Source organism: Pleurodeles waltl, chromosome 1_1 (genome assembly GCF_031143425.1).
Source record: "Pleurodeles waltl isolate 20211129_DDA chromosome 1_1, aPleWal1.hap1.20221129, whole genome shotgun sequence".
NCBI classification, from domain to species: domain Eukaryota; kingdom Metazoa; phylum Chordata; class Amphibia; order Caudata; family Salamandridae; genus Pleurodeles; species Pleurodeles waltl.
Window position 1 is genome coordinate 791,215,897 of NC_090436.1, and position 18,967 is coordinate 791,234,863.

The window sequence follows — 18,967 nt, forward strand, 5'->3', positions numbered from 1 at the left end:
TGAATTTGTGTACTTCTGTTGTCCACATCTTCTTCCTTTGCCTCCTCTTTGTCACTGTCCACAGGCTCCACCGCTGCCACACGACCATCCCCAGGCTCATCCTCCTGCAGAAAAGGCACCTGGCTTCTCAAGGCCAGGTTGTGCAACATGAAACGATGATCTGGCACACCTTCTTGGGTGAGTAGCACAGGGATCCACCTGTCAGATGGAGGCACCGGAATCTGGCCTTCAGGAGGCCAAAGGTTCTCTCAATGATCCTCCTTGTTCACCCATGTGCCTCATTGTAACGTTCCTCTGCCCTTGTTCTGGCATTCCTCACAGGGGTCAGTAGCCATGAGAAGTTGGGGTAACCAGACTCATCTGCAAATATTCGAGGGATACCTGTTAGCCACACACTCACCCTTAGGGCCAAACCCACACCCATATACCTACATCAACTGTGTGGGGATCATGGGCTCACCTATTAGCCACACCATGTGCCTCTGAAGTTGAGACATCACATATGGAATGCTGCTATTCCTCAAGATAAAAGCATCATGCACAGAGCCAGGATACTTGGCATTGACATGGGAAATGTACTGGTCTGCCAAACACACCATCTGCACATTCCGAGAGTGAAGGCTTTTCCAATTTCTGAACACTTGTTCATTTCTCCGGGTGGACACTTGCAATATGTGTACCATCAATGGCACCAATGATGTTGGGGCTATGTCCCAGTGGATAAAAGTCAGCCTTCACTGTGGCCAAATCCTCCACCTGGGGGAAAACGATGTAGCTGCGCATGTGTTTCAGCAGGGCAGACAACACTCTGGTCAGCATGTTTTAGAACATTGGCTGAGACATCCCTGATGCCTTGGCCACTGTCGCTTGGAGGGAACCACTTGCCAGGAAATGGAGCACTGACAGGACCTGCACTAGAGGGGGGATACCTGTGGGGTGGCGGAGAGCTGAAATCAGGTCTGGCTCCAATTGGGCACACAGTTCCTGTATTGTGACCCTATCAAGTCTGTAGGTCAGGATAGTGTGCCTGTCCTCCATTGTCACCATATCCACCAGGGGTCTGTAGATGGGAGATGTCTCCATCTCCTATTCATCCTCAGCGGTTGAACTCTAGGGTGAAAAACGATGAGCAGAAGGTCATATTGACACATATGTCAATATTAATATGCATTTCTTCCTTTACAGAAACAATATGTGAACTCGTGAGTCAGTTGATGTGCCAATGTCTGCTGTGACGCAGTTAGGTGCCATGGCCTGTGCCCCCCTAAAATGGCGGCTGTCTGACCTGTGAGGAGAGACAAGTGGAAATGAAGTAATTCCGCTGGCGTTGTGCGCCATTGCGGTCGGCGGTCGACGTCCGCTGCACAAGATCGCATTGGTTATCATTGGGTCCTATGGGTTCCATGAGCCAATGGCGATGTACGCCGGCAGTGACGGTACGCACCGCCGCGGACGTGACCACCATTTTCTATCTGGACACTCACTTGCTACCTGACCTTCAATAGGAGAGGAACTACAGTGCAAGTGCTGCTGTGACCTGTGTCTGGAAGCGACAATGGCTCGAGTGTCTGAGGAAAGGGCCCCTGCCTTCACTTCCAAGGAGTTGGAGAGACTAGTGGATGGAGTCCTACCCCAGTACACTTTACTCTATGGTCCTCCAGACAAACAGGTAAGTACACTGCGAGCATGATGTGTGGGCCATGAATGTATGGATTGCTGTGTGTGTAAGCCCCGTTTAGGGGGGGTCTGAGGGATCCTGGGCAGAGTGCTGCATGTATGGTGGTCAATGTATGTGCATAAGGGGAGGGGAGGGATATGGTGGGCCATGAGTATGACACTACAGACGGTATGACTAATCCCTTTTCTGCTGTATTTTTTCTGCAGGTCAGCGCCCATCAGAAAAAGGGTATTTGGTGTGCCATCGCCACGGAGGTGCAGACCCTGGGGTCTTTGATAGGCGGAGCACCCACTGCTGCAAACGGTGGGAGGACCTGCGCTGCTGGGCAAGGAAGACGGCGGAGGCCCAGCTTGAGCTGGCCTCCCAATGAGGAAGGGGTGCCCGTCGTACCCTGACCCCCTCTGATGTTCCCCATCCTGGCGGTGGCCTATCCGGAGTTGGATGGGCGTTTTAAGGCATCACAGCAGCCACAAGGGGGTGAGTACAGATTCAGAATCATGACTTTGCGTGCGTTAAGGTTTTACCTGGGTGGGGGATGTGGGCTGTGGGTGCCCCTTGGCCAGGGCGAACATGGCAGGGTATGTTCAATGATGGGCAAGCTCAGATGCACTCCAACCCGAATAGTGTTAGTGGGCATGTACTACTGGGCAGGGTCCTGTGGGTTTCAGGTGTGCAGCTAACGGCGTTAGGCATTGTACCCCATGGGCTGGTGACTAGCATTGTAACTGGTAGTGCATGGCCTAGTGCATAGGGCTGTTCCCTGTGTGTTGTGTACGCCAACGGTAGTGTTGTTGCTGGCACTGACCAAGTGCATCCTCTGTCTCCCCCCCCCCTTTTTGTTTTGTCACCCTGTCCTTGTGTGCATTAGCATCATCTGGCGGAGGTGCAGAGGCACCGGCGACGGAGGGAGCTACATCCCACATGGACCTGGAGGCCGAATCCACCGACGGTGAGGGCACCAGTGAGATGGAGGGCGAGGGGAGCACCACGACGGAGACAGGAGGGGACACTACCGACAGCGACTCCTCCTCTGATGGACGCTCCCTGGCGGTGGCGGACACCTCTGTGCCCACCCCAACAACAGGTACAGCCGTACCAGCACTGCCCTCTCAGCAACCCCTCAGCGTGTTTCCCGTGCCCCCTCACCCAGGAGAGTGGGCATCTCCTTCGCCCCAGGCACCTCAGGCCCTGCCCCAGTCAGCCCTGCTGCCCTCAGTGAGGAGGCTACTGACCTCCTGAAATCCCTCTCTGTTGGGCAGTCAACCATACTGAATGCCATCCAGGGTGTAGCAGGGTATTTGCAACAAACAAATGCATACCTGGAGGGCATTCACTCTGGTGTGGCGGCCCAACAGAGAGCATTCCAGGCTTTGGCCTCCGCACTGATGGCAGCCTTTGTCCTTGTCTCCAGCCTCCCCCCTCCAACTTCCTCTACCCAGTCCCAATCCCCTCAACCCCAGACTATCCCAAGCACACCTTCAGGCCAGCAATCACCCAAATCAACACACAGAAGTGGTTCAGGCAAACGCAAGCACCACACTTCATCTCACCGGCACTCACACAAGCACCATCCCCATGCAGACACACCAACATCCACTGCGTCCACCTCCCTCCCAGTAGCGTCTCCACTCACACCTGCATGCACTACATCCTCATCCACTACCTCCATCACCAGAACGCCTATCACTACACGCCCCTCACTGGCAGTGACCACCCCCACATCCATGCACACGTCCCCTGTGTCCTCTCCCACTGTCTGTGACCCCTCCTCCCAAGGTACACAAACGCAAGCACACACACACCCAACAGCCATACACCTCACAACAGCATCAAGCCCAAACACAGCAGACAGACACCTCCTACAACCACTCCCTCTTCCTCCACTCCAAAACCTTCACCCTCTTCCCTCCCAAGTGTCCCTAAGAAACTTTTCCTCGCCAACACTGACCTATTCCCTACCCCTCCCCCCAACCCCGTCCTTCACCTCTGGCCAGGGTGGCCAGAACCCAGCCCAGCACCTCAGCCACCCAGTCCACGGCCACTGTGGTTTCTACAGCTGTGAGAGGCTCCAAGGAGGCACCCGTCAGCCCAGCCAGTGTGCCAGCACTACCTGCCAAGGCCAAGAAGGGTCCACCACCTGGCAAGGGCAAGAAGGGGACACCAGCCAGCAAGGGGAAGGAGGCACAACCTGTCAGCGAGGGCAAGACAAAGACTCCAGCTGGCAGAAGCAAGGAGGCACCACCATCTGCCAAGGACAGGAAGGGGCACAGAACACCAGCAATGGCACTTCAGCCATCCAAGGCTGCAGGTGAAGGCCTGGAGGCTACCACCACCACTGCCTCCACCGCGGCCAGCACCGCCACCTGCACCGCAGGCAGCACCACCACCTGCCCCGCCACAGCAGCACCACTGCCAGCAGCAGCAGCCCCAGTAGCCAGCCGTCCAAGGCTGCAGGTGAAGGCCTGGAGGCTACCACCACCACTGCCTGCATCGCCATCTGCACCGCGGCCATCACCGCCACCTGCCCCGCCATCAGCAGCACCACTGCCAGCAGCAGCAGCCCCATTGGGCAGCCATCCGAGGCTACAGGTCATGACCTGGAGGCTACCACCACCACTGCCTGCACCACAACCTGCAGTGCAACTTGCATCCATGGAGCAGCCGTCATCGCCAGAGAGCAGTGTGTAGTGGTGACTACATGGGCTGCAGTGCGTCCTGGACCCTGCAACACCTGTAGGTGTGACACACATGTAAGAGACTGTGACCAGGTAGTCCAGGATGAAGCACACTGGGCACAGGGCCTCCTCCAGAAACAGTGGAAGAAGCCATCCACTCAGCCCCTCCTTGCCAGGATGAAGCACACGGGGCACAAGGCCCCCTCCAGCACCAGTGGAAGAAGCCATCCGCTCAGCCCCTCCTTGCCAGGATGAAGCACACTGGGCACAAGGCCCCCCTCCAGAACCAGTGGAAGAAGCCCCTCCTTGCCAGGATGAAGCACACTGGGCACAAGTCCCCCTCCAGAACCAGTGGAAGAATCCATCCACTCACCCCCTCCTTGCCAGGATGAAGCACAATGGGCACAAGGCCCCCTCCAGAGCCAGTGGAAAACTGGCATCCACTTGAGAGACTGTGGCCTTGCACTCCTCAGGAGCAAGCAGTGGGCAACCCACCCAATTGAGAGACTGTGGCTTTGCACATCCCCAGGACCAAGCAGTGGGCAAACCACCCATTTGAGAGACTGTGGCTTTGCACTCCCCAGGACTAAGCAGTGGGCAAACCACACACTTGAGAGACTGTGGCTTTGCACTCCCCAGGACCAAGCAGTGGGCATGGAGCCCCCTCCAGGCCAGAGGCGTTATACCATCTTCCGGCTGAGGTGCCCCTTATTTCCCCGTCCCCCTGAGGTGCCTGTGTGTTTTCAACCTGATGCCCCTGCAGTGTTCTCTCCGTATTGAGGCAGGAGTCAAGTGTGGCCTTGGCCTATGTGTTTTGGCCCAGTGGGCCACGGACATTTTAGAGTGGGCATGGTCCCTCCTTTTGTATATATTGTATATATTGTACATAATGTTTATTTCTTTATGAACGTATTTCTCAAAATTACTAATATTACACTCATTTTAGTCCATTCCTTTTGTCCTTGCGTTATTCCTGAGGGTTACGGGGTGTATATGTAATGTTGTTGCATCTGTTTGTGTGTATGGTGTTGGGGGTGAGGGTGAGGGTGGGGGTGTTGCGTGTGTGTGTCACTCGTGGTCGTCTTCGCCGGCGTTCATGCTCCTATTGTATGAGAAGGTACACCAGCATGGGGAACACCTGCAGTTCGGGCTCCATGGTGTCCTGGTTCTTCCTTGAGTGTCAAGAGGTGAGTCCTTTCCCTTCTGTGTTTTGTTTCTGCTGTGCTTTTGATGGCGTTGGTATCATCCCGGAAAAGCTGGCGGATGGGCGTGTTGTAATGCAGTGGGTGGGACATTGTCTTTCGCCTGGGTGTTGGCAGTTACCGCTGCGGTGTTTGTTGCTACCGCCGTGGCGGTCAGAGTGTTAAAGTGGCTGTTTGTGTTGGCGGTTTCTGCCGTGGTCATGATTCCAATTTTTTTACCGCCGGCCTGTTGGTATTACTGCCGCTTTATTACCGACAGCCAGGGTTGTAATGAGGGCCTTAATGTTGGGATAAACACAGAGGCTGGGACTGGAGTATGGGTCCCCAGGTTTCAAAGCTGGACGCTCTAGCCACTAGGCTTGAACTCGGACTGACCACTTGCTGCTGCAGGGGAACAATGGTGAGAAGGTAAATTATCCATTGACCGCATTGGCCAGGGGGCTATTGATGCAAATGTTGGGAGCTGGGAGGCTTGTTTTTGTTTATACAAGCTTGATCATGGGTAGGGAGAGTTAGGTGTCAGACATATACCGAATGAATGGAGTAGATCAGCAGAGACTTCAGTGGACAGGTTACTCCATCACAAATGCAACGGATATCCTGTCCACTGTATTACAAGTGCATTATATTCAATGACATGTAATACGGCGGAGCGGCTATCTATCACATTTGTGATGAAGTAACCTGTCCGCCAAAGTCTAAATCAGGCCCTTGGACTTCAGTACTTCCCAAATGCTAGGTGATGTTGTAACGCATGACATGTATTCATGATTTTTAGTGTTTCCTCTTCTCTTTCTATTTTGTTGTGTCATCTGGTGGCCCTTGTGGTCCTGTCTGGCCATGTCACTGATCTATTGATAAGGTCTAAATTCTGTAATGCGTTTTTTGTGTCTAATTCCTACACTAATAAAACCAGAATAAGGTTGTTAATAAAAAGAAGAGACTGGGAAAAAGCGAGACGTTAATTATCCCTGTGCTCCTGCAATCTGGCACAAATTCTTGACATCAATATGTAAGACAAGCATTAACCTGCAATGATATACACACATTAAAGAATTGTAATTCTTTCCTATTGGGTGCCAAGTAAAATGGTCAACTTAGGCATCTCAAAAACAGGAGACTGATGGAGGTGTAAATGTCCACCAAAAATGTAGTTCACATGTTTGTAAACTATACAACTGCAGACTGGTGTGTTGAGCTGGCAGAGATGATTCACTTAAGAAAAGTGTTTGATATTCCAACTCAACAATCATCTTCGATGACAACTGCATGTAGCACTATGCAGCAAATTAAAAAAGGGTGCATTGTTTTCAGGCAATGAATTGCAAAACTGAAATTACTTAAGCTTTAGAATCCTCCGCCTCAGAGAACTGATTACTGGGTAAATTATATTTTGCAACTAGACTTTAACTGAACACATTATCTTCAGAATGTGAAATGATGTGCAGACCTTTCAATAAATATGGATTACTTTTGAGCCTTATAAAATAAAATAATAACTTTCTACAGGCAGGCAGAAATGTATCAGAAGGTATAACAAAACAAGCATTTGCAATGGAATAGGTCTCGCATTCGTGAGAGTTAGAGCTATTGGCGTTGTAAATGACAACGGCCCACCTTATGACAATGACGGCTGCCAAAAGACCGTCGCCGCGGCTACCATCCATCCGCCAGATTATGACCACCGCCGGACTTCCGCCACAAGAAGGGCAGAAATCCGGCTGTGGCCATACTGGTGGATGGTGGTAAGGTGGCGCTGCTACCACCAGCACAGCCACACCACTTGACCGCCACCAGCCGCCTGGCGGTGTTCTGCTGGCAGGCGCTGCTGGCGGTAGCAGCGCCCCGTCCCATTCCCTCCCGGAAGACCCCCTGGATGCAGGTAAGTTGGGCTTCCGACAGGTAACAAACCATCCCCGAGGCGGGACAAACATAAAGCATTTACCAACGACATCAAAGGATTTTTGAAAGGCAGGCCCAGGAACCAGTGAAAGTGATGGGGTGAGATGGGCATGGTTAAAGCCCATGGACTAGATTACAAGTCGAGAAGGGCAGCACTTGCTCGCAGCTATGCTTAACCTAAAAAGATATAGGAAAGAGCTTGTGCAACACTTAGGTCCGGATCCATAAACTGAATTTGGAGTATGTAAAGTAGTACTGTAGTTGTACCACTTACTTACTACAAAATACAATTCACAAGTGTACAGGTGAGTATCCCGACCTGCGCCTCTCCTGTCTGTGTGGAAGTCTCTGACGTGGTGGTGAAGATCTATGTGCACGTACGAATACTACATTGTAGTAAGTCTGGGATAGACCAACCAGAGTGGTGGGAAAATGGGGACTAATCATTCAAAAATGGATGGAGTTATGGCGGGATTTTGGAGAGATATGCTAAAACAAAACAGACACCCAAAAAACCATACGTCCACTGCAATTCACAAAGTTTACTTCTACAGTTATTACAGCCATAACAGTATCGCAAAACTTAAGGGTGCAAGCGACTTAAATGTATCTTCAATTATAGAATCAATTATGTCATTTAACACATCAAGAGTGATGTAAGATGTGAGGTCATAAGCAGTGCATGATGGGGGTGCAAGTTGTGGTTAGTTTAATGAACCATACTTAGGGAAATTCAAAGATTTTTAGGTTTCGTTTGGTAACCATGCTGCACTTTTTTAGCAGTTGGCAGGGAATTTTAGAGGTCCTTTAAAACATACACTGTGGTGTCACGGGCAAACCTAATCATATCTTCTCTTTAACCTTTATATTTTTAGTAAGTGTTTGTGTTTTTATAATCATATTCACTGTTTAAGTGTTTTTTGCACCTCAACCTATGTTACATTTTAACAATTGCTGTGCAAACATTTTGGTTGTGACTAGTAGGGAATAGCTTCAGTCTCTGTAGAAAATGTTTGTAGACAACTTAACCATTACCGGACATGTCTTGTAGACATATGAAGCAGGGATTGACTGAATATTAAGTTTTCATGGTAAACCGCTGTATACTAACGATACCAGGGATTGTGTAAACGGAAACTGTTCTCAAACCTAAGCAAAGAGCTAATTCTGCACTGTGTTCTTCTTACTAGGAGTGGTTTGCAGGCCCTCCACCAATCTCAACAGGAGACCTTTTGCAGTGAACAACGGAGGGTGGAGTGCAGAATGTGACCTCTAGCCTGTCCCTGTAACTCATACTTTGTGAGTGTCTAACATCCACAATTGTCAGCCTTTGACTGCCTGCAGTGGGGTTGAGACCAGTGGTCTCAAAGTTGTACAATGCTTGGAGACGGAGCAGGCCAGGGGTCTAGGCAGGTCTAGTGCCACACCCTCCGTGGCTGTTCAACCCCCTCTGCAGATAGTTTTCAGTAGCTTGCTAGTGCGGGTGAACTGCAAGGCCTGACATAGTGTCATGTCCTGCGCCCCCCCTTCCGCAGGTATCTGACCTTCATTATTCACAGCTTTTGACCACAACCAGTGGGGGGGTCACCTCCAGGGCCCTTTGTAGCCAGTCCCTTCAGTCTGTGATGCATGCCCCGGTGTTGGTATGCCCTGGTGGCCAGTAGCCTGTTGGTACTGCCTTATACTGTGCCTCTGGGCACTGCACAGCTGTGAATCTTGTACCCAGTGGGGGTGTACTGGTAGGCGGTATTAGCATCAATGTAGGCAGGCCCCATGGGTTCATGAATCTCACACCCAGTGGTGGAGTAGCAGGCGGGCAGTACTTTCACCTCTGCAGCCAGATCCTCTGCACATGGCCAGTGCAGTGGCTTTGGATGATAGGACCTGGTCTGTAACCAGACACTTCTGTTTATTTTTCACTTTCTTATTTGCATTTGTGGATCCAAAACAAAAACCTCGAATCTACACTTAAGGGCCTTGCTAGGATCCATGAATCCAGTTGCTGAATTATCGGATCTTGCAACGTTTTTTTTTTTTTTTCGATTTCCCTGTCCACATGGCCTTTTTTCAGGACTCTGGCTCTAAGTCTCTGAGTTCTGTAAAGGCTAACGGAACATTTTCTTTCATTGTAGCAGCAGCTAATCAGATCCTTTCGCTAAGCGATCCAATCTAAAATGACTAACGGGAGAAAACGCTCCCATGGCCACTAGGTTTCAGAGACATTTTAAGGCATGGTGCCCAGAACCCCCACTTTTCAAGGGGCCCCTGGGAAAGTGAACATTATATTTATTTGACCTCCCTGTACTATGCCTTTGTTCACTAACTAAACCACCCCCCTCTCCCTACCTGCTTGTACTCAGGACATAGACTCCTACACCCTCGTTTTAGTGTAAACGGCCATTTATTAGGGCAGGCTTGCTTATCATAATAACACATCAATATAACTGGAACTTAAATGACAACTCTTTAACTTTAACCTTGTAACTCCCCTTCTTCCATCCTCACTTCAATCCACCACTTATCCTTTGCTCACCCAATTTCCACTTCCATTCCCACACATCCCCCTTTTCTTTGTATCCCCTGCCTGACTCGGGCCTCCCCCAGTCTGTCATTCTTCACCTGCTTCTTTTTCTCCCCCGGAAGGGTGGACAAGCCAGCATCTGACTCTCCACCCTCCGCCATGTACTGCCACCCAGCACAAACCCAATTGGCGTTTTGCTGCCCCACCAGTGAACACTTCATGCCTTTCCATCATTTTCACAACACCAAAGTTTTTCTCCCTATAAGTTAGTCAGCAGGAAATGCAACTCCATCATGTCATGTGCATTCCCCATTTCCGAGAGATGCACACCGTCATCCCTGAAAAGCACCTGCTTCTCTTCTTTTTATCCCCTTGTGTGTCAGTACTTTAATATCCTGAGCCCAGCAGAAAACCCGCATAGCCCTATTGAGCTTCCTCCGAGCCCTCTCAATAGCCCCATGTTTTTGTGCTTCATGCCATTTCCTCCGTGGTACAAATTCTGTTCATACTAAGCAAGTCCCATGTATGTTGCGCCTCAGCAGTACCAGATCACGTTGCATGTGTTGCAGTAGGGTGAGCCCAGAGAGACGGACAAGGTCATTCTCTTCCAGGTGTAATACCAATACATCAGGATATCCCCACGTTGGCAAAATTGATGTAATAAAAGGAAGCAAATTGCCCCACCTCATGCCGCTCTTTCCCCACCACAGCACTTCGTGCTTGCTACTCAGGAGTCCCAAAGATCGTCTATAGACCTGCCTCTCTGCGTATTTTGCCGCCCAATGAATAAAAGAGTGTCCGACCAACCAGGTGATCGCCTTATGTTTCTCCGTGCCACTCACGCAACCTGGAAAGAGAAACAAGTGTCTGAATGAAAACAACAAGTCCCCCCCCCCCCATTTTACGAAACCACACCCCTGACAATCGCTCACTACTCCCAAACTTGCCTGTACCTTTCTCCATAACCAATTAAGACCTTACATATCTCTCACAGAACTTTAATCACCACCGTCCAATGCGCCTGATCCTATCCCAATCCCACCCCAACCTGGCCGCTTCAGTCACTGCGCCAATCCTAAAAGAGTGAGTACCGAAATTACCCGCCTATCTACCCAGGCATCTCAGAACCATTCTCAGAACAGACAACAGCTGGAAAGCTGTAACCTTTGTGTCATTCTCATGACTAAAGACACATTCCCTTTGACTCACCCCGTTCTCCCTGAAAGTGTCCCATTCTTGTACCGGGCATGCTTCCAACACTCCCCCTTGCTCCAACCATATCCACTTACCCTTATCCAATTGATCCGTCTTTGATCGCTGCAACCAGATCCCCAGCCTCTCACCTTGATGTTGCACTTCACTTACTTTTATGCCACCAGCTTTCCCCACTCCCAACAATTCAGACACATGAAATGCCCAAAAAAAATCCATATCATACATAAACGAAACAGAGCCACCTCATTGGCATTGAAACAACAAACTGGCAGCATGCGTAAGATCACCAAGAGTAACTCAAATGTAATAGCTTCATGCACAAAAACTGATCTTGTGCGGATTGTCCCGCAACCTTTGAACATTTGTCCCAGAATGTCATTCCTTGCCTGGTCCCATCCAAAAAACAACTTCCCATAAAAAGACACTCCTGCCAACTTGCCCTCAATCGTGGTTGACGATAAACCCTTCCAAATCAAAAATACAACAAAAGGCATCACCCGAGACACTAGCATTCTTTGGTCCTGTGCCAAAACTGCCCTCTGTAAACTTCAAAATCCTGAAATTCCAACCATGCCAGGCGGTAACTCCTGAGGGTTGATTCTGCTAGTGTCCTCTCCACCGGTCTCATGACCATCACGCTCCCAACTCCCAAATGTCTGTCGGGACCGCTGTCTTGTGTTCCTCTGCACCGGGTGCCAACTGTTGGAAACGCTGCCACTGCAAACAAGACAGGAAAGCTGCAATAGAATTGTTTACCCCAGGAATGTGCACAGCCTTAAATATGATATTCAAAGCTAAGCAACGCAACATAAACCTCCTGAGCAACCGCAGCACCCTAAGATCCCTAGCTCTCTGTTCACCAAATCAACCACCGTCAAATTGTCCATGTGAAACATCACTGACATGTTCGTCAGTTCATCTCCCCATACTGACAATGCCACCAGCAGAGGAAAGAATTCCAAAAAGGCAATGCTTCTCCCTTGACTTAACCCTTGGGCAGGCCATGCCTCTGCACACCAACGACCATCCCAAAACAGACCAAAACCAGATGCACCTGCCGTGTCTGAAAAAAATCTGCACCTGCCAAACAGTGTCCTCCTCCCGGAAAGACATGGAGACCCCGTTAAACCGTGTCAAAAACAGGTCCCATACTTTAATGTCTTCTTGCAGACCTATGGTCAACCTAATGCTGTGATGTGGGAGGGATGCACCTGACATTGCCAATCCCATGCGCCTGCAAAAAGTCTTGCTACACCGGACCACTCTACATGCAAAATTCAGAACACCAAGTAGTTGTTGAGCCACGCTCAGTTCAATTTTTTGCTCCAGTCTGATCTCCCTCAAAAATAGCAGAATCTCTTCAACCTTTACTGCCGGTAGGCGAGCTATGAACTCCCTTGTGTCCAGTTCAATGCCCAAAAAAGTCAAAACACAACTAGGGCCCTCCGTTTTCTCCGGGGTTAAAGGTACCCCAAAATATTGTGCCAACTACTCAAAATGCCGCAGTGCCCTGCCACACGAGTCCGACTGTACTATGCCTACAAAGAGAAAATCAACTAGATAGTGTGACACCGTCCGATGTCCACTCACTTGAACAAAAACCCACTGCAAGAAGGTACTAAAAGCCTCAAACAGTGCACAGGAAATCACATATCTCATGGGAAGGACTCTGTCCACATATATAGCCCCCCCCCAACTGCATCCCTAGCAAAGAAAAATCTTCTGGGTGAATGGGGAGCAGCCGAAAAGCTGCCTTAATGTCACACTTGGCCAGTTCAGCACCTTTCCGGCACCCCCCGTATGAGCCGAATGGCATCATCCACCGTGGCGTATACCACCCTTGTATCTTCCGGCATGATGAAACCATTCACCGATGCCCCTTCAGGCCATGACAAATGATGTATCAGCCGAAAATCCCCTCTGTTTTTTTTTGGTACCACCCCCAAAGGTGAGATCATCAAATTCTCCATAAGCCATTCATGAAAGGGCCCCAAAATCCTACCTTCTGCAACTTCCTTGCTCAATTTCGCCACCACACTTCTGGCATGGCCTTAGCTGACTGCAAATTATCCACCCATCTCATTTTTCATGGCCCTTGATTTCCCACCCGGAAGCCATCTCTGAAACCCCATTCCAACTTTAGCGCTGTGTCCATATCCAGATACACGCGCAATCAATACAGTAATCTCTCCAACCTAATTGGAGTAGGCGCCCTTTGGCCCAGGAGCTCCTTGGCCCCCCTGCCCCTGTTAGCCCTCCACTGCTCGGCCAGAATAGCGAGTGAAAAGCGTTGCATGACTGGGTGTTTACCCCTACATTTTGAACACTCATGTTTAAATTTACAGGTGTGCCTGGAGCAAAACCCCTTGTTGAAATTCCAACATGCTCCTGAAGTAGATACCTGTGCCCTCTGAGGCATACCCACCCCTCCCTGAGCGGGACGCTGCTGAAACGGCTTATAAACTATAGGGAGACCACTAGCTGTATGTGTGGAAGCCGCAGAATGCGAAGATGCCATCCATTGCATCCATAATTCCGAATCCACGTCCCGCCAGGGCTTCTCAGGGTTAATGCTAACTCTGGCTCTGAACTCCTCATCGTAGTTCAGCCATGCAAACCCCCCCTCGAAGTGTAGTTGGGCTTTCCGAATAATGTCCATGCACTTGAACATGGCAATGGCCTTGTCTAGATATTTCTCGCAATATATACTGGCGTAAATCAAAAAGGCAGAGGTCCAATTGTCCATAGTTATTGGAACCCGAGGCCTCCGTGCTAACTCCCACTCCTCATCCTTAGAACCTTCTTTCGCCTCAATATCCCTTTGTAACGGTTTGAAAACATCAACATATTCATGCTTCCATATCCTTGCTTTTGTCTTGTCCGCCACGTGTGACCCCAACGGCGTAGCGAGTCCCATGTATGGGAGTTTCTTCTCGTGTCCTGCCCTCCCCTTGTCCTCATCTGCCTTGTCCCCGCTTACCACTGCATCTCAGTCTCCGCTTCGTACCGGTAGCGCTATGTCTCCCCCTTTGTCCTTACCGCCTGCATCTACTGCACATGTATCAGGCTGCAAGTGTATCGAATCCTCCCCCACACCAATAGATTTGTATTGTGCTATGCTGGCCTTGCCCCTCCGGTCACCCCATGGCGCCCATCAGTCTCCTTTACCTTGGACCCCACGACTAGTCGTTGCGGTGTCCAGCCTTGTTCTGCGCCTGCCTCCATCCTTGCGGAAGACCTCGTGCCCATGAGTGGTAGACGTTGAAGCCTGCAAAACAATAAGAGAAGAGGGTGTTGTGCCGCTCCTGCGCCCCTGCCCCTTCCCTTGCCCCCGCTCACCTCTTTTTCTTGAAGCTCACCCTCTTCCAAATCGTCCAGATCCTACTCATAATCCAATTCAATCACTTCCTCTTCATCCACACCCATTCCGTCATCAACGCCAGCTGCATCCACCATATTGTATTCATCATCCAACCTGAAACCCCTTTGGCGTAAGCCAGACGTGTGCTTCATGCATTCCCACGTTGTGGAGAAGGCCACCGATGACCCCTCCATTGCTTTGGAACCAACATCCTGGGGCCATGTTGCACCCTGTTGGCTTCACCACCTTCCTGCCAGCCTCTGACGCTGGCATTGACTCTCCTCGCCACGCCTGGCCGTGTGCGCCAGGTGCTGCCTGTCACGCTGCCTATCCCATCAGCCGCACCAGTTTCCTGAGCTGACCCGTGCTCCTCATGTGGAATCCACACCCAACTACCCTTCTCCGCCCCATGCCCTTCGTCCTGGCCCCCTCTAACCCCCACTGATTTCCTCTTTGCCTTCCTGGACCTCCCCTCTGCCTCCCCCCTCCCCTTGGCCCACCTGAGTTCTGTCTCAGCCACCAATTTTCTCTGCTCTTGGATCCTAGCCTTAAATTGCGCTGACTACCCCTGACGGGGCGGTGAAGTGCTTTGCTGATTATTGCCTCCTAGTACCTCCTAGAAGTTGAATTACTCAAATGGTTACAGCAGTTGTTTCTCTCGTTACTACTCCTTTTGGTGTTAAAATTTTGTCCCCTGTCTGTCCTGAGAAGAAAACCACTACTTGTGACCTCAATGTAAATAAGGGCTATGATAGGCCCCTAGTAAAGGACAGGGGCACGATTCATTAAGTCATCTACGCACCATTGTTCAACTAAGGTTTCAAATGACGTCATTTACTGGTGTAATTTCACTGTTGGAAGTCACAAAACGTGAATTTACACTTGAAAATGAACTTACTGGCACATATAATTAAACAAGTATGTATTTTTACGTGGAGCTATTGGTAGAGAGTGGGTGATCGAGGGAGGGGAGGTTGGAAAAAACACACAAACATTCCTGTTTGTGGCTACACCCAACATCTTTCAATGCTCCTTCCACTCCTGTATACTCTCTGCTATTTACTCTTGGAAAGTGCAATGATAAATCCAGATCAAGAGGTGGAGGAAAATGGGAAACGCCCCCTCAAACTGGTGGAGGCATAGGGAAGTATATTTTCCTTCGGCCGAAAAAGGAAAACCTAGCAAATCTAATGTACTTTTGTTAATCTTTCAATACTGCATTAAATGCACATTTTATATACTTATGTGGATACTAACACTTGATTACTTCACCGGACATCTTTGACTGTTGCAGCTTGCAGGAGTACACCTGTACTTTTTTGAGAATTCCAATCGAATTGTACATTTACTTTAAAATAGTTGTAAATTTGAGGAGTATATTTATTATTTATTATTTTAGTTTTTCTGTTTCATACATGCCTTACTCCTGGAAACACATGTCAAACTTAGACTATATTGAGGCATAAGTCCTTACAGAAAATATTTTGTGAATCAAATTCATACCCATAACATGAATAAGACACAACTACTCACAGAACAATGTTTGGGACTCATGTCCGCATCCTCTGTAGAATTAAGTAGGTAAGTATTAGATTAGATGTCCCAGGGGACAAATTTGTCTCCATAAATTAAAGTATTTTTTCTCTACGGAAGAAAGCAGATTTTTGAGGGATGCAAGAAAAGAGGCAAACGAAAAGAAGGGAAAGGGGGTTCTCTGCATTTAGGGCCTGATTTTGGTGACTGGGATTTGGTCCATCAGTGTGATGCAGTAAAGTAATACATCGCCATGAGGGTGTACCCACCTGCCAATTTTTCTAGATGTCTCTAGCCCAGTGGGCACCTCTTGCATTTTGCAGGAACCTCTGTCACTGCGGTTCCTGTAGATGCAATGAAAGTGTGCTGTGTGGTTCTGTCAATATGAGAGCGCAGCACTTCACACTTTCAATTTCTTCTTTTATTTATAAGAACAAAACCACAAAGGGGAAATATAAAAAAATGACCCCTTCACCATGGGAATTTTCACCCTTGGAGTTAGTCATTCAAAAGGTTTTACTTTCATTGGCTGCCTCTCCTTAAATGGCGGTAAGTGAAAGCAAAAACTTGCCATTAGTCTGCCCACTCTAAATTAGGTGGGCGGACAAATGGCAAAAGCTCCGATGGCGGAGACAGCGTAGTCTTCATTGTATACATACTGATGGTCTGCCTAACTCTAAGAGTACCTTCTCTGCCAAACTCTAAATCGGACCCTTAGTATTCTATGTGGGAGATTCAGTGGAGCTGAGAAAAGCTGAAAGTTGTTGAGTGAAAAAGCTACCAATACTAACACATGGAAAATGGTAAGGGTTAGTTTTTTTCTCTACATTTTAATAAAGTGCATATTTTAATGTCTTTTCCTTTGTTTTCCGTTCTTGTTTTAGCTTCGGCTCCTGTATGAGTGCAACCCCATGGCCTTTATTATTGAGCAAGCTGGAGGGATGGCAACCACAGGAACCCAACCAGTTCTGGATGTGAACCCCGAGTCTATTCACCAGAGGGTGCCACTGATTCTTGGATCCCCAGACGACGTGCAGGAGTTCCTCAGTTGTGTGAAGAAACACCAGAAGAGTAGTTAAATGAAAACTCATAATGTGCAACCACCTACATACACTCAATGCCATTACCATTTACTCCTTCCTCTTTCATACCATCTTTCAAGATTTAGCAAAGACGGTGCCACCCAGCTGTTTCTGTCAACTGTTCTTCCACCTCACAGTCTCAGTATGTTTGATGGTGAGAATGCTAGACTCTCTCTCCTTTCCTGCACTCAGGAGATTTGTTTTACCACAAATTGTATTGGTTTTTCAGAACAAGAAGGAGAGTGAGTACAACCATTACTATCCGCACAGAAGATACCCCATCATCGAAGTGAGTCCTCCACACTACACGCCTATTAAACATTATTTGCATTAAACTTTGCTGAGCATTTTCTTTGCTTTAGTAGATGCAGGACATAAGGACAGTGACAACATCAGTCATATTCTTATGGCATGTACCAGACTCTGCAAATAACTATCCCCCTATGAACTTGACATCTAACCCTGCTATATATACTTTTGTTGCATCATGGTAAACAATGGACTCAAGATTGTGCAGTACTATGCATCAATTTCAGGAACAGACCGGTACACAGATATCAATATTTACAGACAATATCATCAGAAAGCCCTAGTCTTGGGCTATCTTTCAGACATGTTGAGGGGTGACAGGAAAGTCATCGCCACTTGGGCGTTAATGACATAATATGGTGTGGGTCACTCTCCCATAGAGGTATTCAATTATCAGGAACCCCTTATGTCTTAAAGCTTTCTAATGGAACATCCCATTCCATTGTTATTGGCTGTTTTTATAGCCCTCTGTATTCCTCTCAGCAGAGAGCTTTACTATCCACCAACCCCCACCTCTCTACCCCTTTCTTCCATTGGGACATTCCTGGTGTCATTGTGGATTTCCATCATCTAGTAAGGAGCCACTTAGCCAGTATGAGCGCCAAATCTATGAACTGGCTAGGTCCGTCAATGCGGAGCGATTGTGTGTCCAATAGGAGGACAGCACAGGGCAGACCCAAAGCATATGCAACAGGTCTGCATCCAGGCATGACATCGGGGCCACGAGGATGAAACCGCAGGGAACATTGCATGCAGCCTATATGGTGTGAAATATGTCCAGTGCAATATAGAGAACTGAATTAATTTAAACCTCCAATTCTGAGAGATTTTCTTGTAGTATTCGAGAAGGATGTCCCATTCCTTATCCCTGAGGTCATGGCCTATTTCCTCCTCCCACCCGGTACGTAGGGAAGCCACTGGGACCGATAAATGTGCTCTGAGACCCCTGTATAGCCATTGGATCAGAGGCTTTCCAGGGACCATTGTATGCAGTGCCTGTATAAATTCATGTGGAGGTGACTCTACTTCATCGGGGCCAGTGCTGTTTGACGTATCCTGTAATACTTGCATGTGTTAGGAATAGGTAGTCTGGCAGTATCTGGGAGTTGGTAAAGTCTGTGTGCCGCAACAGGATATTTGCCCCTACTGTTGTGACTCCACCCTGCTCCCATGTGTGTAATTGCCTCTTTGTAGGGATGCCAGCTGGTGTATGGAGTCCCAGCAGTGGAATATATGAGGCCTACAGGACTGTCGATGCCATGTACCGCATGGCCATTTTCCAGTACACTGTCACTAACCACAACAATAGAGGGGCAACAGGGAGAGCAGGCAAGCCCGGGTAGATCAAGCTGTGTAGCTTGCCCTGCTCCAGGATCTTGCGTGTGCAGTCAATTTCGTGAAGGTTGCATCCATCTAGCCAACAAGAGAGTCATTACAGCTGTCCCGCCAAGCAGTAGGATTTGAAATCTGGGCCCCCTTCCCACTTCTA

General features: G+C 49.0%; 1 protein-coding gene across 1 annotated transcript in view; it reads left to right on the top strand.

Annotated features, from left to right (window-relative positions):
* The window catches only part of LOC138287567 (fructose-1,6-bisphosphatase isozyme 2), a 260,398-nt gene extending 243,093 nt beyond the window's left edge, over positions 1–17,305 (top strand). Inside the window, exon 7 of the mRNA XM_069228127.1 lies at positions 16,972–17,305. Coding sequence (XP_069084228.1) covers positions 16,972–17,166 — 195 coding nt within the window. The 3' untranslated portion in view covers positions 17,167–17,305. The remainder of the gene's footprint in view (positions 1–16,971) is intronic.
* The last annotated feature ends 1,662 nt before the right edge of the window (positions 17,306–18,967 follow it).